Source organism: Merops nubicus, unplaced genomic scaffold (assembly GCF_000691845.1).
Source record: "Merops nubicus isolate BGI_N331 unplaced genomic scaffold, ASM69184v1 scaffold38776, whole genome shotgun sequence".
Taxonomy (NCBI): domain Eukaryota; kingdom Metazoa; phylum Chordata; class Aves; order Coraciiformes; family Meropidae; genus Merops; species Merops nubicus.
Genome location: NW_008616297.1, coordinates 1 through 27,280, shown reverse-complemented (window position 1 = coordinate 27,280; position 27,280 = coordinate 1). Strand labels below are relative to the sequence as shown.

General features: G+C 36.5%; 1 protein-coding gene across 1 annotated transcript in view; it reads left to right on the top strand.

Annotated features, from left to right (window-relative positions):
- FAM120B (family with sequence similarity 120B) overlaps positions 1 to 27,078 on the top strand; it is a gene marked incomplete at its 3' end in the record, with an annotated part of 40,317 nt that extends 13,239 nt beyond the window's left edge. The window contains exons 4-8 of the mRNA XM_008942789.1: positions 2,818 to 2,990; positions 7,015 to 7,107; positions 22,276 to 22,482; positions 25,591 to 25,699; positions 26,968 to 27,078. Of these exons, the coding sequence (XP_008941037.1) occupies positions 2,818 to 2,990; positions 7,015 to 7,107; positions 22,276 to 22,482; positions 25,591 to 25,699; positions 26,968 to 27,078 (693 nt within the window). The remainder of the gene's footprint in view (positions 1 to 2,817; positions 2,991 to 7,014; positions 7,108 to 22,275; positions 22,483 to 25,590; positions 25,700 to 26,967) is intronic.
- Between the last annotated feature and the right edge of the window lie 202 nt (positions 27,079 to 27,280).

Sequence of the window (27,280 nt, the reverse complement as noted above, 5' to 3'; positions counted from 1 at the left end):
CTTTTGCATGCGTTGCATATTCATAAATCAGCTATTGAAGTTCAGACAAATGAAATAAATCTGTATTTCCTTGTATTTCCTTATTTTTTATATATATATCCCCTTGGAGTGATCTTGTTTACCACAAAGCTTTCTATATGACAGTGTCTTTAAGTGTGTAAGTAAAGAGGAATAAAGAATAATCCAGTCAATGCTTTTTGTCTTAACTTGTCAGTTGTCCATTTTTGTTTTTAGGCAGGTAGTACCTCTTGACCTCCATGGAGGCTCTTCTTCTTGGAGTTCCCAAGGACTACAGTTTACATAGTAGTGAATACAGGTTTCACACAGTTTGTGTGTGTTGAGAATAACCATAAGCATAAGCATAACCATAAATGTATGCAGTGTTTGAGTATCTCTTCATTTGTAGGAACTTCTGGTTCCTATAACCCCAGCAGGACAGATAGTTTTCTGATGAGTAATCTTTATACAGTAAAGAGGTATCAATTATATATATATATATATATATATATACACACACACATGTATATGTTCTGTTTTCCTTTTGTTACTCAGTTTTGAGGTTTTTTTTTAAGATTAATTTAGTAAGTATTTAGATGTGTTCAGAAAATAAAATATTTCTCCTCCATAGCCAGGTAAATTTCTCTCAGGAATGTTTTTGTAATTGCTATAAAGTATGTAGTCAGGATCTAAGTAGAGCAGAGAAGTTTTTTGGGGTCTACAGTATATGAATCTTGGGCTTGTTGATGACTTTACATATAATGGGAGAGTCATTAAACATCAGTGTATTTGTTTCTTTGTTTTACCTATGTTTCAGTTAAGGGTTAATATAATGGGTCTTACATGGAATTTAGTTACTTGTAGGAGTGATCCTTTCAGAAAAATAACACTTCTGGTTGGTATGTTCCAAAAGGAGTTAGTGTCAAGTTTTCTTTCCCAGAGTAAATAACTCATAATTCATCAGTACCTCTTTTTTCCCAGGCACAAGTAGATGTTGTTTCTGATATTGTAATGAACTGTTTATGGAAGAGATGTCTTGAATTTTTTATTGAGCTCTCTCAATATAGATTTCTAGCCTTGATTATTGATGTAGTTCATGGTTTTACTCTGAAAAAAGAAGGGTTACTATTATTAGATATACCTCTGGATGCCATTCATTAAAAAAAAAAAAAAAAACCAAAAAAAAACCCACCAAAGTGTACAGATGGAAAGAGTTTTCCTTTGATTCTTGTTGTGTCTCTGTGTGCAGCTGATTGGGAACCTTCAGGACAGCAGAAACCATCGAAACTATTTCCGTTTACCCATGTAAAAATTGTCTCATACATTAAAGTTGCTTAACCTTGGTAGGAAAAGTTGGCTTTTTTTTTGGTATTATATGTGTTATATTTGCTTTTCTTCCTGGCAGTCAGTTTCTGCTGGTCTTTTGATTTTTCTTAAGGCAGCGATGACCCTTATCAGAACCAGTAACGAGTCTTACTGTGCTGCCTATACTGGCCCACTCACTGCCAGTGTTGGTGTCTTCTAACTCAAATCAAGTAACTGGTATTTTAAATTAATATATACATATTTCCCCACAAAATAAGGTTAGAAATTTACAGATTTTATGATGGTAGTTCTTTATATGGTTAAAACTTTTGACAGGAGAGTTAGTCTTAAAAATCGTAAATGAAACATTCATCAGGGAGATGAAGGAAGAAAATACTAACTTCTCTTCTGGTTTCCCCCTTTCCAAAGAATTAGTACCATTTGGTTAATGGGCTTTCTTGGCTAAATAAACACTGCCTATGTAGATTTCAGCACCTTGTCACTTTAACCATTTATTATCACCAAGTGTTCCTAACTGGACTACAGCTGCTGCATGTCACACAAAAAAAGGAAAAGGTGTTACCAAATGTAGCTTAATTAGCCCACATTTAAAATTCACACCTCATTTTATTTAACTACAGAAGCAGCAGTACTTTATGGGAGAATTCTTAGTTTTAATTTGGATTCTTAGGCACGACCAGTTAGCTGTTCTGTTATTTCACATGCATTAGTGTTTATTTTGATAATGGATTGAATGTCGTTTAGATGTAGACCAAATTTTACATTAGTTCACATGGCACAAGCTGGGAGATGGCAGCGTGGGACAAATATTAAGGATTTAGAGACCTGGGTTAATGATAACGTGGAAAGACTGGAAAGATACCCTGTACATAACTGATGACAGTTCTTTTATGTGTGTTTGCAAAAGTGTTTCAGAGGGTAGCCTAGAGAGTGCTAAATACCAGATAGCCTTGTTCTTTTGTTCCCAAAGTGGAACCTAGTGCAGAGGAGTCATACCAGCAGAGTGTTTTGTGGAGAGTGTGTATTTTCCAGCAATTGGCATAGGTGACCAGTTTGTTCATTGAAACTGAATGCTAGCTCTAGGAGAGAGAGAAGAAACAGGTATGGTTGTTTTCTGCCAAATCACTGTTTTGTGATGAAGCCAACTGACCTCATTCAATGCTGTGGATCCCAAAGGGAAAGGACAAGCTTCTTTTCTTGCAAGCAATAAAAGCCTACTGCCTCTAAATTATCTGTGTTGTTGTAACAATTGAACTCAGTCCACTCTGCTTAAACATGCCTAGATTCAATACAATTTGTTTAAATTACAGGCCTTAATTTTTTTAATGTTAATCTTTTTTTTCAAATGACAGGTTTTGTCAAATACATTTTATTTTCAACTCTGTGGTCCTTGCGAGTGCCAAGAGCAGATCAGTTGTTTCCTTTCAGATTGTAATGAGGCAGGCAGGTTTTATCTTGTTGCTGCCATCATAAAATAATGGATTTCTTTTGTAGGTGGACTACCTAATCTGAAAACACTGTGGTTTGCCAAAGGACCTGATGTGGAAAAGCAACGGTATAGCACGTTTCTGGCATGCTTTTACCTTCAGGATGAGATGGCAGAGCTCCAAGCTCTAGAAGCACCTGTTGCAGCGTTCTGCTGCTTGTTGGCCTATCTTATGATGCAGGTAACTGGGACAGTTGCTTTTTGTCAGCCCTGGTAGATGTTATTAACTAGTAAAGTGTTTCTTACTAGCCTGTGCTGGATTTTTCTCTTAATATTAACTGCGGGCATAGTTATCAAGTATAATAGTACTGCATTACAGTGTTTTTAATTACTCTATTTAGCATGCATCATCCTGTTCAAGAAACACTTGTGAGTTTTTAGTAGTTAATCATAGCTCTCACATGCCCATGACAAAGTCCCTTGGGCAGTTTAACAGAGTATAAACTGAGGGATTTCCTCCACTTTTTGGGACCTATTTGCAAATTAAAGCTTCTCCTTTTGTGTTTCTTTTGCGTCCTCAAAAGAAGACATTCCTTCAGGTGACTTTGCAGGCTGTGCAAACAGACAGTATAGTATTTAGTCAGTTCCCAGTACTTCTTCACACCATCTTGTCAATCTACTCAGTTTAAAGCCAGAATTAAGGATATAGGTCTTCTAGTAAATTCTGAGTAGCAGGGGATCATTAGGTCACGGTTATGTCATAATTCCAAACATCTGGCAGCCTGCAGAGTACCTTGACTGTAAATAAAAGGAACGCAAGATTAAATACAATATTGCTTCATTATTTACATTTCTCTTAAGTATTTAATATATTGTCTGTACTTGCCACCTTTCAAATGCTGATCTCGCAAAGATTTTCCTCTCTGAGGATGAGAAAATTATAATGCCTTTATCTAATCTGATAAGCTCTGTTGCACTTTCACTTACATTGAACTGCATTTTGTCTGTTATTTTGCATTTTCTGACTTCACTTTCTTCAATGGCAGATGCATATACTGGTGTATGATACGTGAAAATAAGTTCTTTCTGATTTTTCCTTTCTTTCTCGTTCATGCGTGTTGGCACAAACTTAGATGATGCATTGAGAAAGTACATATAGAAATTATAGAAATAATAGCTGATTTTTTCCTCTAATTTTTGTACAGCAGAATATAAATGGATAGCTTTTTGAAGATGAAACTCATTTCATGCCTTGCAACAAGATACATATTATGTACTTAGCTTTAGGTGTTTTTCATATTGAGATATGAAATCAGCTTCATTTATGTATTTTCACTATTTATTTACTGTGCTATACTGTACACCCTTTCATAACATGATTACTAAATTACTTGAGAAGATTTTCTTTACTGGGATTAAGAAGAGGAGTAACAGGAGCAAACACCAACAGAAATGTGGATTTACTGAGCCTTAATCACCGCATGTTAAAAAAAATGGAAAATAAAATGTTTGATAGGGATACAGTTTTGAGAACTGATTATCCAATGGCTAATGTTAAAAACAGGGATCAAACCAGTTTTGTAGCTCATGTTTTCAACAAGAATAACAGCAGAGAAATCGTGGAAAAGGTTTAGTTCAGTGGAAGTTTTTTCATGGCAGTGCCAGTTTCTCTATGTGTCCTGATTTCCTGATTCTCTTCTGCCTGCTGAGTTACACTGATACCTTGTACCCTGTGAACCAGACTAGGGAATTGGTTTGGATTAAAATGTTTTTCATTGCTGAGTTGTTTTAAACTTTGATTACTTCTCTGATATTGCCCATTTGTTTTCTTGGGTTGTCTGAGAAGAAAAACAAGAGAGAAAGGGTGTCAGCAGCCATGCTTTGAGCTGGCCTTACTGCTTCCATTTGTTCTATAGCTGAGAAAACAATGCTTGTCCAACTGAGGCCTAATTTTTGCATTCTCTTTACACTTTAGTCCTACATTTGTATTAGAGGGGTAGGTAGATTATTACCCCAGAGGTAATTTAAGTTGAGCAATTGTAGGTTTCCTTGAAGCAGGCTAACATAATTTCCTTCAGCTCGTATGGGGGAGAAATAAACTTCCTGAAAGCTTCATTACTTACAATTTAATCTAACCTAAAGCCTAGGTTTATGCAGGAACAAGCATATTGACCTGGCTTCTTCAAAATTTACACACAAGCATTTAATGAAAACTTGAACCATATTTTTTTAAAAGGGAGAAAAAAATTTCTACAAGCAACTCCTAACTATGGAAAGAAAGTGTTGATTTGAAGAGTAATATTTTCAGTGAGGGTACTTTTCAAATATTCTCTGAATCTATAACAAAGATTGTTTAAAAATTGCAAAAAAAAGGTCTGTCTTTAAAGCTGGGGAAGGGAGTGAATGGGTCCAAAGATCAAACTATGGAGCCTCCAAAGATAAAGGAAATTTCTCTTTCAAGCTCTTACAGTTTTGGAAGAAATCTGGCAATGGGAGTGTGGTAACTCAGCAAGTTCAGTTAATGAATAAAATATTTCTCTAAAGAAGTCTTTTGATATTCGTAAGCATTTTGGCTGATCTGCTCTGTTAGTGGCATTTCCTTACTGTTGTACTACCAAGCAATCTTTGACTTACTTTTCTGAGAACAAAACAGTGCAAGTATTAAGCATTGTTTTGTAGATGAAATTCGCATTTGCTCTTACTGCAATGTATAAAATGTGCAGGTTTAGTAAACCTCTCTTATTGCCATCTGTGCAAAGGGGACACCTGACTTAAACTATGGGGTGAAGTAGGACCATTATCAGATCCTAGCAGCCAGGTGGAGTTAATGAATACCAAAGAGAATTTTGAAAGTTTAAAACTTTTCTCATATCCCTCACATTCTTGTGCTTTATGCAAGTTTTAACAGCATCATGGGGGGGTAAGTTTTTTAAAGTGGGACAAGCAGCAAGGGCTGATAGGAAAACAAAAGCCGAAAACGTTCTCAATAATGGTTGAATAATTTTTATATTGAGGAGGAAAGAATGGGTTCCTCCTCCTAAGCAAATAAATGAATGAAGTAGTTACAGATAGCTTCTTAGTGTTTTCGGTTTTTTTCCTTTCCTATTGATTAACTGCAATACTTTTTTTGTTAATTTTTGACTCCTTAATCTTCTCAGTCACTTTTTGATTTTTAGTAGCTTTAATAGAAACTCTTAAGGGATTGAAATGAGTTGTACGCAACATTCTCCAAAATTCAAGCTGTTAAGACAAAGGCAATGCAGGGTTTTAGGCAGCTTTTTAACTGTGCTGTGAGCTCACAATGAATATTTTCAGACTTTGCAAGAGAAACCTTATTTCAGGTTCCAATTACAGATCTCTCTTGGAGTCCTCTTCATAGCCTCAAGACTTGGAACAGGTATTTGGTCTTGATGCACGTCCATAATCTATAGGATTCTTCTAAAAGGAAGATTTTTGTGCTGTGAGATTCTTGTGCCATCAGGGAATCAGCCCAGCTGGTCTAGAAGCGCTGTCTTTCTCCTGAGGTGACCATGTTCCTCTGTAGAATCTCAGAACACTTTTTCACAACAGTAAATGCCCCATTCTCCCTTTTCTGATAGAAGTATTAGAGTGAACTGCTAAATGAATTTAGATCTTTTCTTTATATTTTCCCACTTGAACATTTTGGGTTTAGTTTTCGTATATTTTTGAGTTCTTCCCACTTCAATACATAGCCTAAGAAAACTAAAATAATCTGAATACATTTTGTTAAATCCTGAAATTTAACTTAAAATAGGTAATTGAAATATTTTAGATTTCTTTTTTTAAATGTTTCCAACAGATAACCATGTAAGCATTTAAAAGAAATACTAATGATCATCACATCTGTCGTTTATTAAGAAGGTTTTTATTCTGGGTCTTGATTATAAAGCAACTTTTAAAAAAAAATATTTTTTTTCTTTATTATGCTTAGTGTTATGAGGAAATCTGCTGTTATTAAGAAACTCCAAGGAAATAGGAGAAGGGAATACATGAAGGGTGGTCATTTTGTTTGGTGTGTGGAAATCCATATATATAGTTTATACATGGATATTGGGGTATGTACTTCAGGTTGTGAAAGAATTTTGTTCTCTTTAAAGTGTCTTTTTGGAGATGATGTATTTGTGGTGTTCATAACTTCATGGGGTCACTGATTTAAGTTTGATGTGGTGAGCAAGAGGAGTCAATTTTCAGAAAGTTCCTCTTCAGAGCCTTCATAATAATGTGTTATTTTTCATCTGTTTTAGGTCAGTAGCCTCTCTCTGGAGGACTTAAATGCATTTGTGGCACTCATTCTTTGCCTCAAAGGGAAGACTGCTGCTCAATTGGCAGGTTTGCAGGTATGGATTGGAATAACTGAGTAACAACAAATGGTCATGTAACCTTAGGATAAATATTTTTGGAGCATATTCTTCTACATTAAGTTTTTTCAGATATGAGAACTGAGCATCATTGTAAATATATAGGGTTTTAATGTACTACAGTTCATGCAAATAGTTGCATTTGCAAATCATGTAAAAAACAGAGTAGAAAGGATATTTTCTGTTGGTTGCAGTCCTAGGATTAGCAAATAGTCTCAGATTTTTTTCCTGATTTGGCTTAGAGTCTTCCAGGTGATGGAAAATTTGTAGTGGTGAATCCTGTCTTGTAACATTGTTTCATTATTTTTTCATGAGAAAGATAGTGGTTTTGGACAGAAGTTGTATAAAAATCACTACATTAAATAAAGTTTAGTATTACTACTTGTGAGAAAAAGTAAACATAACAAAAAGCTAACCAGAAAAAAAAATGTCTTGTTACCTAGTGTGGCCCGTTGTGAAGGCCATTTGGATCACACTATTTTGTCATTATTCAGGAGTTATTTTTAAATTTTTTATATACTCTGAGCAGGTTTGTTTTTTTTCCTTTTCTATCTTCTTGAATCCACATGTGGAAAAGCGGGTTCCTAAATGGTTATTGCAGTAGAACCATCTAAATAGTTCTTCTTGCATGTCTAATTATACAAGAGTATTTTCAGTCTCATAGCTCGAGATCGCATGGAAAGCATTGGCAGCGTACAGCACACACTGCACGTGTCAGTGGCTGTTTGAATTGTGAGTTCACTTAAAAAGAATGGGGGAAGTGTTAGAAATGGTAGGAACCTTAGCTTATCTTCACTCTGAAAATCTCACTTATATTTCCAGTGAATTCTCTATTCCTTTCAACAGTCCTTGTTAGAGTTTTAAAAGTACTTTTTGCTGATAGCAAGGTAAATCAACCACTCCTGTTACTATCTGTTCATTTCTAGCACGCTGCGATGAAAATAACAAAACCAGTGTGATTCCAGTTTCCTAAATTGATTTGTTATAACAGATAAACTCCAGTCTCCTACCAGTTTTTTCCATACTCATCACAAATTTGTTCTGCAGTTGATCAAGTGTTAGATCAATGAGATGAAGGCAAAATGTAAAAGAGTGGAAATGTAGGATTTATTTCTGTCAAACACATTATAGCACATAGTGTTGCACTTAACATTTAGAGTATCTATTATATCAAGTCTGTTGTGGCAGTCTTTCAGTAAAAGCATAAAGGAAGTCAAGCATAAGCAGGAAGTGTTGAAACAATTTGTTTCAACAAATAACAAGTGCTTACAGGTGCACTTATAGGTACTATTACATGAGTTTCCCTAGTGCTTGCAAGTTTATTCTGTTTGAATTAGATGCCTTTGTGTGATTCGTTTGTGTTGTGGTTCTATGAAATTATAAATACGCCTGTTGCATCCAAACACATAATCAATGTATACTACTTATCAGAAGTCATTCTACTGATTCAAAGTTGCTCACAAAATTTTGTAGCTTGCCCACAAAGCTTATGGCAGATCAGGTTTTGTCTGCTCCTCTGTTGTTGACATAAAAGTGTATGAAACATGAAGCTGGCCTTATACTGTATCATGTGTCACTGTATGAAATGGACAGTATGTTGCTGGAATTGACTTACACATGCTCTTGGCAGGAATTTTCCAAACATTACTGCTGCTTGTGTAAGCACTTCGTGCACAAATGCATAATGCCTTCTGCTTGCTAAAGTTGAAAAATGCAGTTGAAATTTTTATATCAGGCTATTTTGAAGAGCACTTCCTTGACTTATTCTACTGAAATTCTCAGTAGTGCCTTTGGTAGTAGACTGAGACAGAATAAATCCCTCTGAAAAGAACAGTGAGGAAAGATTGTGGCCTCTTTGCCTTCTGAGGTTATGAATAGGTGAATAACAGTTTCAAAACTTTCCCTCATTGCCTTCAAATTAACCTCCCTTCCTGTGTTTTGATGACTTGGATCTCCCAGTGGAAAATAGTTGCTGTTTCTCAGTTTGTTGTGTATCTCTGACTAGTCAAGCTATATCAAGAGACGATGTTATGTTGTATTAATTGCCATAAAAATACTTTTTCTTCTTCATATGTAAGCCACCTGTGATTTTATGGTAGCACCAAGGTCAATTTAAAGATTCATATGAGGTTAATCTCACCTCACAGGAAGAGTAAAACATGATCTGTTTCTTCTTTCTGTGCTTCTGAAATGGAGATGTGTAGATGAAGTTAATGTCCTGTGAATTCTCTCTTGGACGGGAAAGAGACTAAACTAATAGAATATATTCTATAAGTATTCTAAAAATAATGATCAATAAAGCAAGCTTTCTGAGCATTGCTACTCAAGCATCTCATTTACAAGATTCCATCTCAGAATAGCTTTAACTGCTTTTACTCATTACTATGTTTATTTAGTCGTTTTACAAAATTGAGTTATGTTGTTATTTTAATAGTTAGTAAATAGGGTATCAATAGGTATTTATTAACAGCTTAATATTCAAGGGTTTTGTGTTTAAAATCAAAGGATCCAAGTGCAATGGATTACACTAGTACATAGCTAATGAATATATGGGATTTATAATAGGAAAACAGAGAAAGAGTTTAATCTGTTCAACATACTTTTTAGTCTCCACTGAGAATTTAAATGTGATCCTTAGAAACAACTTAATAACAGAGCTTTCAAGGGAGCTATAAAACTTCGTCAGCATCTGCAAAATTTTGTGAAAATGTTTGCTCATTTGCAATTTTGCATATCACTTACTATACTTCGCTGAACACTATACTGTTATTATAAATGTAGCAAAAATATTTACTCCTTGTAAACAGTTCTGTGAAGAACACGGATTTGATTAAAAAAAAAAAATCATCTCTGTTTCTGCAATGGAGACCATTAGCAAATGTGTTTTGGCAGAAGAAAACTGAACTTCCACTGTGAAGTATAAGAGAAAATGTAAATAGACCCTGTTCTTCTGATAGGGTGAAGAACTTTTCAGCCTTCACTTTCAAATCTGCTTTCTGATATGCTATCCATATTTCATAATTGATAATATCCATAAACCCACAAATTTATGAATCAGAAATGTCCATGTTTTGAATAAAGTGGATTAAAGCCATAAAAAATATAGTTGATATCTCATGCTGAAAAAAGTAGGCTGTAGATATGTAACTAAAATGCACATCAAACATTACTTTCTGAGACGAATATAATGCTTATACATGTAGATTTGATTATTTTTCAGGATTGGTGGTTTCAAAATACCAAAATATGCACATGATATAGAAGAGATTTTATACATTCTTTTTCTCATAAGTTTTTTTCTAGTTTCCTTCTGCCCCCCTTATATGGTAGATTAACATTCAGCTTTGTCCAAGCCTCCCAGAGAGCTTATACATAAGGTCAGAATTAAATTTTTGGACCCCAGGTTGCCTATGTCCCTTCTTTCTATTTTAATCTGGTGTGTGGTTTTGGCAAAAATCCCAGAGAGCCATCAGTCTAACTTGGGAGCCATTATAGAGAAAAAGAGGCAGCAGCAGTCTCGCTTGCAGTCTTGTTCCTCATATTGTGCTGGTCCTGGTTGTTTACAAGTACAATTATAGGTTGTCTTACACCTGCAATGCATGTAAAACATTGCCTAGTCAAGAGAGGCCATAATGACTTATAAACACCAATACATTTTTTTCTAAGGTTTCTCTAAATAGGTCAATATATGAAAAATTTGTATTGGAGGCATAAATTTGTAAATCGCATCTTTTTCTGAAAGTTTTGATCAAAGATGAGTTGGGAAGAATGGGTTAAAAAGGAAATAGACCTGCAAATTAGTAAACGGAATTTGAATCCTGTTAAATGCTTTTCAAAGTGAAATGGATATTAGAAAATAAGGACTCAAAGCTGGTAGCAGATGCATGGGTGGACATATGCATCACTGCTAGAATCTATGGCATTTGCAAGCTTTTTATAGCTTTGCCATAAAATATCTAGTTATACCAGAATATCTGCTTTGGAGTAATTACATCTTTTGTGCCTCTTGTAAAAGGAACAGTTTGGCTGTGTATGAGGTATAAGAAAGTCAAGCACTGAAGTTCATTCCTTCAATTTTTCAAGTGCTTTCAGTTGTTTAAAAAGTACTACTGATACAAAATGAGGACAGTCATTTTCGAACTTAAGACAGAAGCTCCAGAGAGTCTGAGCAATTTGATTGCAAATGAACTTTCACAAAATACATATTAAGTATTACTTAATTAGCTTTTGGAAAAATAAAAAATATATACTCACCACTCTACTGAATTAGTTTGACAGGCAGAAGTAGCTTTAGCAAGAACTGTAGTTGCATGGAACCTTTGAATATTTTCCATTGTACAGCGTCATGGAAGCAAAATCGCTTGGTAATTGTATTATATCAATATTACACAAAATATTTTTCTTTGAACATTTTCCTTAATGATAGTTAGCCACATGCATGCAAGAAAGCATCATGCCTTAAAGTGGTGGGTAGGTCTTTGGTTAGGGTCCTGCAAATTTCAGAAGGATATTGCTAAATCTATTCTGTATATTTAAACTCAGTATTCTTTCTCCCTTGCCATGAGGAAAGAAAAGCATAAATAATATCCAGATTCTGAACATTCCAGAATTTCAATCTTCTGACCTATTTGGCAAGCCAAGCTACATTTGTCAGCACCATTAGATGTGATCCTGTTCAGACAAGCTTTATGAGCTATCTGTATTTTTCAAAATTAAATTGTTTTTTAAAAAAATCTGTTCAACCCCAGGGAATGTATGTTTATTGTGCCTGTGTGACTGTCTCCTAATAAATATTTGCTTGGTGCATAATTGGATTGAAGAAAACGTGAAATACAAGTAAGAAAATTGTAAAGATCTCAAAGATAAACCTCTTTTACATACTTAGAACCTGCTTCTGTGATGTCCATTGGTATTAAGTAAAGTGGAATTTGAGTGCACTCCCAAATGCTTGGCTGAATTGGGCCTTTATAGTCCCTCAAAATCTGCATCTGTCAAAACTGTTTTTAAAATGATAGGTGAGATTGTAACTGGCAGGGGATGGGAAACGAGGCGGGATTGAGGTGGTTTGCAGGTCTTGGCATTGCTTCCTAGCACATTCTCTCATCTGCAGTCTTTAGGTTTTCTCAGTGTTCTGGGCTAACCTGGAGCAAAAGTCAGCAGCATAGGATATGATTGCAAGCTGAAATTGGTTCAGTCCCTGTACAACCTCAGAAATACAACTTTCTCATTTCCTCATGATAGTCTTAAATTATCTAATTCAAACAGACACAGTTCAAGTTTCCAGCAGATAAATATGTTGTGGTTTAAAATACTAGAAGCAATTTACATGATTAATCAAGTAACCTGCTTATATTAAATCTGTACATTAAGGCTGACTGTATTCAGACCTCCATACTCTGCTTTTCTCTTAATTACTGTGTTTTGGCCTTCTGGGTGTGCATGCCTAGTTCAGTACCACAGAACCTACGTATTTTCCCTGGTGACTTTGAAGTGGTGGGTATGGCTCCGCCATTCTGCTCCTGAGAGCAAAGTGCTGCATTTGCATGGACCAAGCATTAGAACAAATACAGTTACATCTCAGGAGCTGAAATTAGTCACTGTTTACAGTATATTTTGAAAGTCCCATCAGTAAATCTGTTGCTATTTTAATAATCATCTTCTGAAGTTCTGAAGAAATTCAAGTTTTGTTGGTCCTGTTGCGTGGACAACTGGCTCTACCGTTCTTTGCTGCTATGGGTTCATAGACATATTAAAAAAATAACTTTCTTAGGCTAACATATTCAACTTCCAGACAAGATTGCTGCTCTGCCCTGCTCCCCCCATTTTCTTCTTTACCAAATTGTGTATATTTATTAGTATTATTAGAGTCTGTTTCCCTGAGCATTTTTTACATTTGACATAAGGTCAAGTATCAGAATTCACATAACTGTTTGAATTCTGTTATGCATCACTGGCACAAATACAAACCTCAGCATGACTAGATCAGCTCTTCTACCTTATGAGAAAAATGCATTCATTTAGTTGGATGCAGTTTGCCTTCAGAGAAAAAGCTAAGCAAGATTTTGAGCAAGAGCTTTAAACTAGAGGGTTCATATTCCTTTTCCTGTAAGACAGTCTTGCATTTTTCTCCATAATTGTATGAGTTTCTGACAGAATTCCCCTTTACTGCCACATAGCTCATTAGCATGGAAATAGGAGAAATGTATAAGTTATAAATTGCTTTTAGGCTTTATATACCATAAAGAATTTTTCATATGGTGTTTAAAGTAAAAGACACTCTGGAATTTCAGATAACAAAATTACTGTTAATTTTTAATCCATGCTCTATAAAACTGCAGAAGGTGAAATGTAGTTACTGGTAGTGAGAGTAATAAACCTCTCCCAAAATATTAAGCAAACTAACAGCTTTGAAAAAGTCAGAGATAGCTTATTACAGACAGATAGAATAATAATTTCTGGTATCAACTGACATTTTCGTGCCAAGCTTGTGTTGATCGAAGTGCATATTTACTCATGAGATCAATACTCTTCCCTCCCGTGCAATATGAGAAGGAAGAAGCAGTACGGGAAGGTGGAAGGTGGTGTTTGCATGGTGTAGGTGGGGTTGCTCCCCATTGCCTTTCAGGGCTGACCTGTGTCCCCAGTGGGCAGGTGACGTGCAGACACTGGAGCCAGGGAGGGAAGGGAGCGTGCCATCAGGAAGCTGTGGCACCTGCCTGTCATCTGCTCAAGGCTGCCTGCACCTGCCAGCGTGCCTCTGTCATGCCCGAGCGGGAGTGAAAGCTGCACATCTGTCTGGGCCTTCCCTGGAGAAGCAGATGGCTGCCTGTAACTTCAGAGGCACAAAAACGTTTTCTGAAATGACCTAATGAGCCATTTATAGGTGGATGGAGAGAGACGATAAAACAAGCCCTTAGGCATATGGCTGCAATGCTTTGTGAGATGTACTGGAATTTTTCAAGTTACTGCAATAGAAACGTTCCCCTTGAAGATCTCTGAAACAGCCAGGCTAACCAAGAACTGATTTGTTCCCTTTATTTTCAAGTGTGTTCTTGATGGACATTATCATTATCTAGGAGTTTAAAGTTAAGACAGTGTCCAGTTCCTATCTGTTGCTTTATTCAAATTGTTCAGTTCTTTCTCATATTTTAGTTCTTATATCTAACACTCACGCACCAGTAGTCTCAATAATAGAAGTTCTTTAGCCAAAAGTGCTGTACAGATACGAGTTTTTAATATATTCTTAATGTCAATATCCATGTCACACGTGTATACTCCTCCTTTTCACCTTTATTTTGGGATTATTTTATTTGACATTCACTGAGCAATAGCTGGGAGCTTGTTACAAAGAAATGGAGCTGTGTTAACAGTGATGCACGTAAAAACACCATCCCTAACCAGAATTTTTGCCTAGCACCTCAAGACATCATCACTTTTTAAGACAATTCTATCCAAGTATTATAAGTGAGAAAACAATTCACAGGGACAATAAACACCAGGTGTGTAAAGGTAGCTGTGTTACCTCTAAACAAAATCTGATTTATGGGAAGATTTAGTTCATTGTGTAGGAATTTAGTCAGGGGGTCTTCCAGCCCTAGTAGGAAGCACACACAGATTAACTACAAAGGTACGTTACATTCAGCTAGGCTGCTGTATATTCTTCTGAAAGATTTAAAGGAGACATTCAGTTCCTTGCCAAATATGAAATTATGTACATATTGGTTTTAACAAGGGAAGTTAATGCATACCTGAGTATTGTTTCCTATTTAGCAATACTTTTCTCTTTACTTTCGTTGCATAGGATACAGAAATACATCTTGGCAGAAAAGATTTCTATGCTATGGCTGAAGTTCCATAAGTTCCTTCTAAAGTCAATGAGAGTTTTACTACTGAAAAGCAGAGCTATGCCAATACACTTTGAAAAGCCATTCCTCAGTCTGCTCTGTGTTATTTACTTTTAGCAAAATTACACAGTTGTATGTTGTATTAGTATACTGAGCCTTCAATACAACAGAGGCATACTTCAGTCTAGAAACAATGCCAAGTAATATTTTTCAGTTAAGGTGGCTGAAAGCATAGGGACTCTACAGGAAGTTTGTTCTGGCACAGCACTTTGTGCCAAAAAAATGCATACCTTTTGTTTTAAAATGGCTGTGGCTCAGTTCCTGGGACTGGACTGTCAGTGAATGCTTATTTCATCAGCAAAGAGCCTGCAGAGACCAGTGCTGGCTGAAGTGCTGAAATCCCAAAGTTCAGCTAGTTACAGAGCATCTTTGGTTTTGTTGTTTGTTTTTGGTTGTTTTTTTTTTTTTAAACAGCATTCTTCATTTTAAGTACACCTTTAAAAGTGGCCGAGGTACTTTTACATACACTGTTTCCTTACTTGTATTCAATTTGCAGACATAGTACTGACAAAAGAACTTGTAGAATACTACATGCAAGTGTTATTTTCTTTAAAATCTTTATCTGTACTTAGTTCTTCAGTAGCTCAGAAGACCATCTTTATCCAACAGCTGTGTGCATCTAAAAAGAATTCTTTAATTTCACTTTGCGTTCATCTAAAGTACAGTATGGGATTGATGTTCTTGTGCTAAAAAGTAGCAACTTTAAAGCCATGTATGGCAGTTTTCCATTCCAAAAGAAACAGGTGTTCTGGAAGTGGATATTCTGTTGCAGTTTAATTGCAAATCAGTTCCTAGTATTTTGAACATACCTGATCACAGCTTGCAAGTTGGCAGTTCCTTTCAGAGGTCGTCTGAGATGCTGCTGAGTTGATTTGTGGTTCGATTTGTCTTGGACCTCGGGATTGTCATAAAGCAAAAGCAGACCAGTTCTCTTCTTCGTCAGCCTGTGGACTTAACACCTGGAAAATTCCTTAGCCAGACCAGTTTACCTTGGACCATATCACTTCAAAAGGTGAACCATAGTATAAACAACCTTATTGTGCAGCTGCTTTGCAATACAAAGAAACCCTAGGTTAAAAAAAAAAAATAAATAACACAACAAAACCTGTATTGCACTGTCAAACAGCATTTATTCTCCTGGAATTCTCTATACTAACCATCTTGGTTCAATGACAGCTTTATTTGAAGAGCTTATATACCAGATATGACATGAGTAACAGTTGCCATAATGTTTCTGGAAGCTGCAAAGCTTCAGACATCTTAAATTCTGCCTAAGCTAATTCTGCTGAAGCTCACTGGCCTTTGTTTGTTTCAGTGAGGAAGTAGATCAGGCCCTTAAAAAGTATATGTGCAAAACATCTTAAGAGAGGAAATGGCCACACATGAGGACAATTACATAGATCTTGAACACATACTTTGACTCTGGGAATTAAAACCAAAACTGATTTTTAAGCTTGGCTAATTAAGCTTTGGATGGTTTGCGCAGTGAACTCCACCTGTCAAGATTTCTTTGTAATCACAATGATGTCTTAATCCATGGCAGCAGTTTCACAGAACCCTGTGAAAAATGTGCCCAGGTTAGGCCACCAGGCAGGAGCACACTGAGGAGGTGATGCCAAGCCAGCGATCGCTTGCCGGCAGAGTCGGCGGCTGTGAAAGGACACACTGCATTAGCAAGGGCAGCCAACCACACTGCTGAGTAGCGGTACTGGTGGCAGAATTTTTACTCCTAAATCTTTGTTTCATGGACCAGTCCTACGATTAAAGGAAAGGGACGGGGGTAAGGTGTGGATAAGGACTTTAAATCAGGAGTGTGGTCAAGATACAGGCAAATGAAGCCCCTCATTTTAAAGGTTTTGGTAAAGGATCTAGTCAGTGTGGGTAGAATACAGAAGTATATAGTGAGTGTCAGAAAGTAAAGGAGAGGAAGAACTTTAATCTTTAAAGGCTTATAATGGAAAGTTACTGGAACTAAGAGAGGGAAGTGACCTTTTGTATGTTTTTTAAAAAAAAAATGTGTACCCTAATAACTCTTTAATATGTTGGCTAACTTCAGGCACGTTTGACAGAGATGTAGGAGTCTCTGAGAGAAATAAGTTAGTGCCGATTGTTTTAAATAGACAGCTGGGGAGAAGGAGAAGGCACTGTAAATAGCCCAACAGGAGGAAGCTTTAATGTGACATCACATTATTAGGGCATCCATGTGAGAGGGAGACATTGCTACAGGCACGGGAAAAAAATTCAATAATTACTGAACCATTTCGGATGCTGGTGACATAGCACATGCAAGAGCCCAGCAATTCCTCCATGACGTATCAGGAGTCTGTGTGCAGTTCGTCCCCCCCATCGGGGACAAAATTCATTAGTTGCAGGGCACTAAAGAAGTGGAGCTACCAATACCTTCCCTTCTCATAATTCCACAGAGGAGAGGAGAGGAGTTTATGGGGATGTTCTGTAAATTAAAAGGCTAATCTAGTGGTATTCATCATCACAGAAATGTCATTTATGTTGGCTTTTATTGTATATATGGTTAAGAACTCTGATAAATGCCAATGTTTTTGAAAATTAAAAAAAAGAGAAACGATCTTTTTGGAACTGAAGGAGATTTTTATCTAATTGCAGACTGGTTAGCAGCACTACCCTTGTTTTATTATTTGGTAGGGTGCTTAATTGGTAAAAGCCGTTTTGAAGCTTTTTATAAGTTGACTTCATCGGAGTGTTTGGCTGAATGTAAATAACAGTGTTGTTTCACAGAGTAGTATCATTTTACATCAAAATCCTGATAAAACTCAGTAAATAAACTTTCCTCAAAATGTAAACATTAAACAATTGGGTTGTTTACTGCTAAATATTTACTGTGAATCCTTAGAAGTATTTAAAAACTGGTTTTTCTAGTTTCTGTTGCAGCAGATGCCCTTACAGGATCTCTTTTCAATCCCCATTTTCCTTTGCACACAACTTGTTTAAGCAGGAAGAGCTTAATTTAAGCCATAATCTTTTATCAGAATAAACCTTAGACTTGTTTCCAAAATACTGGTGCTCCTCTCCTCCCTCAGTGTGACAGGTCAAGGAAGCAGGTGATGTACTACACTCCCAGCAGCCTATTGCTTAAAGCTGACTGGTGCCAAATAAATGTACTGTTTTCACCAGCCCATCTCTGTAGGATAACATCCCTTAAACTCACCACCATTGCACCAGTTTAGGGTATCTTTGCTCAAGAGCAGAGTGTGTCGTTCCAGTGCACAGGGGTTTTAGCATCTTTTGACAACTCGCACTGAGAGTATACTAATGACTGAAGGCAGAAAGAACTAGAATTCAAGAACGGACTCTTGTCTTTGCCTTTAAAGAATTTTAGTGATGCTTTCCACTGCAGAGGATTTAACTTCAGTGAAGTTATCATCAGCTGGTAGTTCATCTCTTTGTTTTTGGAACACAAAGTGCCTTAGCTCTCCTGGGCAAAGCTAAGCCTTACTGCTTTAATGGCAAGTTCCTGAGATAGGATCTACCTGCTGCCCTTATTGCTCAAGCATAAACTGCCTATGGTAAAATATTGGATCATTTAAGGTACAGGTGGGCTTGAGGGAGGTAATGCAAGAAGTAGTATACTGATCACATACTGACTGAGTTCTAATGGATCTAAAAAGAACTGGTTAAACTAGTAAAGTACTCAGATTTTGATCACCGTCACTTGAATTCCAACAGTTTATTGCTTGGGTCAAATTTAATTTATTTTTAATTATTTTTCCTCAATTGATTAATTGTAACTAGAAATTAGCAAATACTAACCTGACCTTGAGTGTTGTGTTTTCCTTTTCATAACAGAAATAGGTGTGTTCTTTGGGGGGGGAGGAGAAAAGGAGGGAGGGGTGGGAAGTACCTTATGTAATTTTTAATTTATTTCTTTTTAACTTTATATTTCAAAAAGTTAGTCATAGTCATATCTTCTGTATTCAGCTCAACCACAGAAGGCGGCAACAGGTTAGGAAAGAAATTAAATGCATAAGAACAACTTGTAAGTAACATTTAATACACATTTTTTAATAGAAAAACTGTCCCCAGAGCGTTGTTGAAAATTGTACTAAAGGAACCAGTTCTTAAATGAAATGTAGTATTTATTGCGTTGAGATACAGATGGTGTATAAAGCAGTACAAATAAAGTATTGTAAAGTTATTACTGTATCTTCACCTTTCTTCTTGATTTTTAGAAATTAAGATAGGTGGCTCTGACAGCGGGTATGGTTCTGGCCCTCGTTTGTGTCTGCTGGCATCGGGCATGTTCAGATACTTGCCCTCACATCTCAGGTGCTATAGAACCTAGTCATTCTTTTTAGCAGAATTTGAACCTTCTAAATTCTTGGAGTAGAGTGGTGAAGAAGTTGTGGGATTTTTTAGTAGAATCCTGCAAGTAGGTTGTACAGCTTTCAAAGTGCATTGGATAATGTTTACACCTCTGTCAAAAAATCACTTTTGAATCCACAAAGAAGACTCAGAGGACTTAGAGTATTTCCTTAAAACATAAAGGTATTTTTACATCTTAATTTTATTTTTTGTTATTATTTCATTAGATGTAATTTGAACTGGAAATTTACATTTCCTATACAAGGTCCATTTATTTTTCTTCTTGTAAGCAAAACCTCTTCAGCTTTTTTAGGGTCTCTTGGTCTAGATTTGCAAGCTAGTCCTGTGAGCAAATGCTTTCCTTCTTGCAAAACCTTTTTCTGTGATCAGTGAGGGTGCAGACAAGCACAGAGATCAGCCTAAACTTGTGGTCCACAGGCTAAAGTCCTGTGTTTCTAGAGCAGAAAAAGGCATGAGATAAGGCTTTTCGAGCAAAGACGTTTCTCAAATTGTAAAAAAACCCCACCATTATAGATGAGAGATGTGGGTGCTGTAGCACTTCTCTTTCTCTTTTCAAGTGAGTTTACCCAGTTTGTCTCAGGCCTTCTAAGCATGATATCAGTAACCTCTGCTGGAATGATACTAGAGGACTGTGAACTCTGAGTTGTCTTCTCAGTCTTGAGTTAATGCTGGCAAAGAGGAGAACGAACCTTTTTTCCCCTGACACTGAGAGGGTGGGGAGCTGCTCTTGGTGGGAGTAGCAGCAGGGGCACAGCCCAGGCAGCTGTTGCAGGAAGAGCAGTTCTCATGCACTCCTTCTCTCTCTCACTCAAATGTCATCAGCTAGTGGGAGGAGTAGCAGCAGCAGGATCACAGGGGTGTATCTCACATGGTTCACTGAGGTCCTGAGTTTATGAAAATAGTAAAGAGAACAGACACAATTTCCAATAAGGAGTTATCTCTAGGGTGTAATGCCCTAGAAGGCAAGTCTTCTTTTCTTTTGGAATTTTCCACTTCTCCTCATCGTGACGTCTTTGCATTGCAGACATCAAGTAGTTGTGAGCATTCCCATGGCCAAGCAAGTCTGTGGTTTGCTATGTGCACAGGCACATTGTTACAGACTCACTGTGCTCTTGTTTTCTTTGTTTTTTATTGCCAGACATGGAAAGTAGAATCTACCCTTTAGCAAATGTATTTCCTGTCTTATTAAAATAATCGCTGTTGACAGCTCTTGCCTTGGTCTTGCCAATACGGACTTCCATTAAAAAACAGGCCTTAGCTGATATCCACACACGTCATACCACCCCCCACCCCTGATACTTTAGTGCTTCAGGAAAGGTCTGGATCGATACCCGTAGACAGTCAAGTGTTCTACCTATACAAACCTGTCACCAACAGCAACATTATTTTATCTTTTTAAGCAGTGTGTCTCAAGCGTAGTTGAAAAGAGTACAGCCAGGGTTGTGTTGGTGGCTCAGACTTCATACCCTGTACTTAGTGGCAGTACTACCATTCTTCCCAGAGGGCTCTGGACCACACTGCCTGGTGTCTTTTGCCTGCATCATCATCTTCATGTCTTTTGCTTTGCACTGTGGCAAAAACAGCCAGTGGAGGTATACCTTATATCTTAAGTCAGATTAACAGAACCCTACTGCTCCTTGTCTATGGTTAGGGAGAATGCTGTCACAGAAGCCAGTTTCATGTAGTTAAATTATACATCAGACTTCCTGTCACTGCATAATAATACAGAAAGCCTAAGTCCTTGACCGGGTTCTAGCTATATTCTGCATATTAGTCGTTGTGTTTGTCTCTTTTGGAAGAAGCTTCATAGCTCCATATTGCTAGCAAAGGTGGTTTATTGGTTGTTTTTTTGTTTTATGTGGACCTTAGGGAACAAAAAGTTCTGATCCATTAGTACAACATTTCATGTTGTCTGCTATTACTTGTAATTTTTTTGGTTTTTTGTTTTTCTGTTCTGGAATATTTGTGGTGCTATTCCATTTCTGGTACAACAACACAGTAAAGAAAACTGTACTGTAAGGGTACAACTGCCATGGATTACAGTATTGATGGCCACACTGTTATGAATCCTTCCTAGTCCTGACAGGCTGCTTCAGTACAGACTGTGGAAAAGGCATTCCCCACTGAGGAGCTTTGTCCTGTTTGCACAACACTTAAAATCACCGTTTTCTCCATATTGAATTCAAGGCTTTTATAGTTTATTATCCTCTGACACAGGAGGATGTTAAATTCACCCATCAAGTTTACTTTTGCCATGACTTTTAGTTGTCTTGTTGAGTTTCTCATTTTACAGTTTCTGGATGTTGTTGTACCGTTCCAGTATTCATTCTGGAGACATCCGTGTTGAAGTGAAATAATTTGACTTTCAAGCTACAGTCAAAGGAAATCTTGTAGTGTTTAAAATAAAAGCTTGGGCACAATAAACTTTGTTCTGTCATATCTTATAATTTAAATTATCCGTAATTGCTGTAACATTTCCTGGTTGATCAAACTGTGGAAGGTCAATGGATCACTGTGCTCATCACTTTATACTCCCCATTCATGGTTTGCATTCCACTAACAAAATTCTTTCTGGATTCTCAAGCTAGTGCTTGAGAAATACTATGGAGAATAGCTATTTATTTTTCTTTCTGTTTTCATTTTGAATGTGCCTGTCTCAAAAACTAGAGTGAGTTGCCGTATTTGTTTAATGAAACTTTACTTCTTTCACTTCATTGAATAAAACTAGATACAGAATTCTTTGATGAATTCTGCTGTGCAGTAGAACATCATCATTGTCACAGCTTTGGGACTGTTTATCATTTGCTCTACTTTTCACATGTGATGGTAAGATTGCTTATATTTTCTGATTTGTGAGGCCTAGTCTTTTTTTTTGTCTTGCCAGCTCACACAGGTGGACTCCAGAGCTGTACATCTTAGCGCTGTCTTTGTTCGTGGCCTCACAACCTTGCTCATGGCCAATAGTGCTTGTGGATTTCCATTCAGAATGGATGATTTGATGCCTTGGGAAGTGTTTGATGGAAAACTTTTTCAAGAAAAATACCAGCAATCGCACCAAGGTTGCTCTTTGGAAGAGCTTTTGGAAGGCAATGTGAGTAATTTCATCCTCTTAGGCAGTTTTGTATTCTTTGAAATATGTACCCATGTACCTGTCTGTGTTGGTTTAATATTCATGTTCACACTGGTCCCCTTTTTTTTTATTTTTCCTCTCCTCCTTATTCCTTTTCATCCTCTCTGCTAAAAAACCCTAAGGGAGAAAGACTGAAAAGGAAGCTATCATTTTACCTTTATTTCTGTTTCCATCACTCAGAAAATAATACAAGGAAGTGTCACAAGGGTTGTCAATTTCAAAAAATGAAAATGCTTTTAATGGTTTTTTTAGTACTAATATATTAATGATATATTTTTCATGTAAGATCTTAAGCAAGATTTTAAACACTTAAGAATGTCCTTAAATACGCATACTAGACATGATTTTTAAAGTGTTGAAGAGTGGTATTTCTAAAGGTATTAAGGAACCTAAAGTTTGAGATGAAGGTTTGGTGAATTCAGATAGGAACTGGAAATCAGAAGGAGGTATGTATCCACATATTTTTGTAGAATCTCACCAAGTACCTTCCTATATCTCTAAGTACTTACTTAGTTCTCAGTCCCACTTTTCGAAAGCTGAGGATTTGCACAATTTGCGTGCTATGTGACAAAAACAAAAAAGCAGTATGACTTAAAACACGTCTGCCTAGGCAAACACAGGGAGATACCAGCTGAGTCTTGCTGGGTATGGGCTATATCTGGTGCACTAGAGTGGCATCATGTCCAGGCTAAGAGGTAGGGTCTGCCAGACTGGGTGCAAGGCTGTATTAATGCATTAGTGAAGCCTCAGACCAGACCCGGCTTGTGCCCTGCCAGCACAGAACATGTGAAGAGATGCTTGGGTAGCTCTGAGTAGAGGAAAGACTTTTGATTAATGTGTCTCTTTTCAGTGTGGAACTGAAAGTTCTGTATCATTTAATTATTTTTGAAAATTTTATCTTTGAAATGTTTTTACCTGCTGTTACATATATCACTTGAGGTTAAAATAAATAAAAGTGATTAGAGAGAAAAAAGTTTTTGGCTTTGGGTGGTTTTAATCTGATGCCTTTAATACCAGTTATATAATTAGTTTTCTTTTCTAATTTTGTGTCCAATTACATACCATCCTAATCTGGAGTGATGAGCGGAGCGCATGTGGGTGGGTGGAATGTGTGTGTTTTCAGCATGAAGGAGGAAGATAATGCTTTCCATATGGAATCAATCATGTGATTAGAACTATAGCCTCTATCCAAATACTGTCATTCCCCTTAATTGGTCCCTTGATTTCAGTAGATTTTGGATTGTGCCAGTTTTTCATGTAGGACTTCTGCATAGTGATAGAGGGTCTAAAGAATAAACAGGAACATTTAAAATTATACAGATTTATGTGAAATTGATACTTTTCCATTTGGATAGAATTCAGGTTAATGAATAACTTTTACAATATAGATCTAAATCTGTACAAAATTTATATTGGCTGAGAGGTATTTTTGAATGTGTTAGGTAGCATGTTTTAGCTAATGTTTGAGAATCTTGATATAGTCAGTTTAAAGTTATATTTTAACCTGTCTTGGAAGATTGAAGGTTATGCTTAGAACCCTAGAACAGGGTTGGAAATTGGCTTGATCAACTGAAATATCTAGGTTAGGATTTTTAAAAGCCTGAAATACTCTAGTTTAAACAAACCCCAGATAAACTGTTCTGTTGTGGGGAAAAATAATCTAGCCCTGTGAATTTTTAGAGTAGTTTAAATCTTTTTCTTTTTTAGGTATGATTTTATGGTACATATAAGGCAGAGATAGCTCCCAGACTAATAAAATAGCTTTCCAGCTTATCAGTTTGAGGCAAGAACCTGTTTTGGGGAGAACTGCCAAGAGATGCCAGTTTAGCTGCGGACACTGGCAAGGCAATAAACATATGTGCTTGGTTTTTGCTATTATTGTAAGTTCAACTTTAATAAATAAAACTGGTACTTGGTTCCTGGCAGAGCTTACTGTACTGCTGGAAGCCAAGATCTTTAAGCAGTTGTTTGTTAACAATCTACCCTTGAGCACCATAAATCTAATGTGATGATGGCAAGAGCATTGTATTCAGAAAAAAAAGTTATTCTACTTGGCATGTTTTGTTATAGAAAGGATAAGTACTAGGAAAAAGTGCTCCTTTTGGTGTTCATTGCTTGCCTCCAAATCTAAGGTCCATTCTCTATGATCTGGACAGTTACATAATTTCAGGGAGTTCAAGATAACTCAGAGTCAATGCTGTTTTCATTATGATGGGCTTAAATACAGTTAATAGCTTTATGAAAATTACATAAGAAATACAAACTTGGTTAAATATTTACATGTGTACCAGAAATTTTGAACATTTTAGGGTTTGTTTCCCACAGATTCTTGTACCAGATGAATAAAGTGTGTAAATTAAATGCAGTTGATATATTTGTGGGCAAGTTTTTGTGTAGTTCAGCTCTTTGTAGCCTAGTAGCTGTTAAAGATAAAAAATGGAAAGCTTCTGGTAAGAATCAGAAATAGAGCCATCTTGCTTTTTTTAAAAAATAAATCTACTAAGCTCCTATTATGCTAGTTCTCTGTTTTTCATAACAGTAATCATATTAGTTTGTTTATCCACACAGAAAATTGGATATAATAGTCTCATAAAGCAGTGAGGCAATGATATTATCACTTTATTAGCCTTTTCATTGTGCTTCTTACTAATGAGCACGTTCTTGATCAATTTTTTAAAATTAAAACTAAATTACCTAATGGGGTCAGCATAAGTGATATGCTTTGTCCTTTCCTGATCATGCCTTTCATGCAGCCTTTGTAAACACATTTTGAATTTATTCTCCCAAGAATACAATAAAAGGTTTTTCCCATTAGAGGGTGTTCTTCACAGGCTGTACTCAGTTTGTGTGGAAAAAATCAAAATCTGTGGGTTTTGCTTAACCTATAAAGAGGTTTTTTAACTCAAAAAAATGTGATAGGGAGGTTCACAAGAGGATTCAGGGATTCAGACTCCATGTCTAATTTAAGAAATCTCTCTAGTTTCTGCTGTCTGGCCTCCTATTGTTTTCTGTTACACCTAAAAAGAGAAAAACAGAACAGTCATTGATTTTTAACCCTATCGTCTGCAGGAGTCATTGTATACACCCTTCCAGAATCTGAAGTCTTTCATTTGCAAGGCTTGCATGGCTAAGAAAAGAACAATACAGAGCAGACCAAGAGGGAATGGATTTATCACAGGTTGGCATTGTGTTAATTTTCTCTATAAAGTTAGTGTATTGTTGAGCTTAATTATCCTTCAACAGCAGCAGCATTTACGTAGGCAACCCATCAAGCTAAATAAATTGTAAGGTCTTTCTCCAAGAAACCACGGAGAGATCTAAGAAAATATTTCCTGGTTTTAGCAATTCACATAAATTTGATTACCCAAGTTTGGGTAAAACAATATTTCCCTCTAGCTGCATAGTGAGATGTATGCAGTAAATAAGATATTCACTGACAGAAACATTACTGTTATTTACTCAGTCACTAAAGTTATTTTTTATAGCAGGAAATAGATGACTCAGAGGGGTTTTTTCTTCCTTTCCCTCTGGGGGGTTATTTTAACATTGATAGTTGAAAGTCTGCGTGAGGCACTGAAGATAGAATACTCCTTGTTGAACTGACTGATACAGTTCAAAATACAGGAAAGCTTTGGGGCAACTTGGAGAATGGCTTCTTTTTTTTGCCTAAGACCTGGTGCTTTTTTTCCACAATTTTATGGTTTGTTTTACTAAAGGCATTTGTTTTCCCCACCTTATCTGCCTGACTTTCAGAGAAAAAATATCTTAAAGCTTTTCAGCATCATTCACAGATCAGCCCAAATATTGAGGCTTTTGAAAAGTCTTCAAAATAATTTACACAGAATCTCAGTGTTTATGCTGGTATATGTTTGTTACCTGCTTAATACCTGATCAATGATAATGTCAGTGAGGATAAAAATGACCCCTTCAAAATTCCTTGAGAAAATGAGAGTGATTTTTTGCTAGTTCAGTGCTTTGCATTATGTGACCATGATACTTCTAATGTTGTACTACACCATACTGGTGCTGGACATCCAGAACTAAAAGTATCTGTTGGTGATTTATGATACCAGACCTTGCTAGCATCTGCTATTGCTTAAGAGCTGCACTTAGCCATTTTAATTATGATTTGTGATTCCAATTTGGACAAGATTTCTGTTTTGTTTTAATGACTGCAGTCTCCAAATCTGTGTCATAAGATTTTGATCTTGTTTCTAAATGCACTTGTTAACAACTTGTAGTCATGATGTGCATAGATGGAAATGAGGACAAGAACCGTTCTTATTAGACTTACTTTAGTTTGGAAGAATCATGATTGTGCATAACTGTTATGACATAAAACTAAGAAATGTTTTTCAAAAAAAAACCCAAAAAACTTGCTGTCTCTCTTTTTCTTCATTTAATCTTATATACAGCGAGAGTTGCATAGTAAATACTGTCTTTCAGGAACACAACAAAGAGAATTTAATCCCAAATTCCCAACACACAGAGGTTCTTCTGTTCCTCCATATGATAACCAGATGAGGGGGTCCCTATGGAGAAATCCTCGGCCACAAGGTACAAGACGCATGCACGTGTTTGTATTTGGAATCCTCTCTATCAACAACAACACTGTGTCTGTAGGCACTTACCCTGTGGCCACAGTGGTCAATAACAAAATTTCTATCAGTTATGGTTGTGTACTACCATTAGCAAAAATCTAACTCTGCAAGGTGAGGTAGAGTGGAGGATTAAGTTTTGCACTTGGGGAAGAGAAACA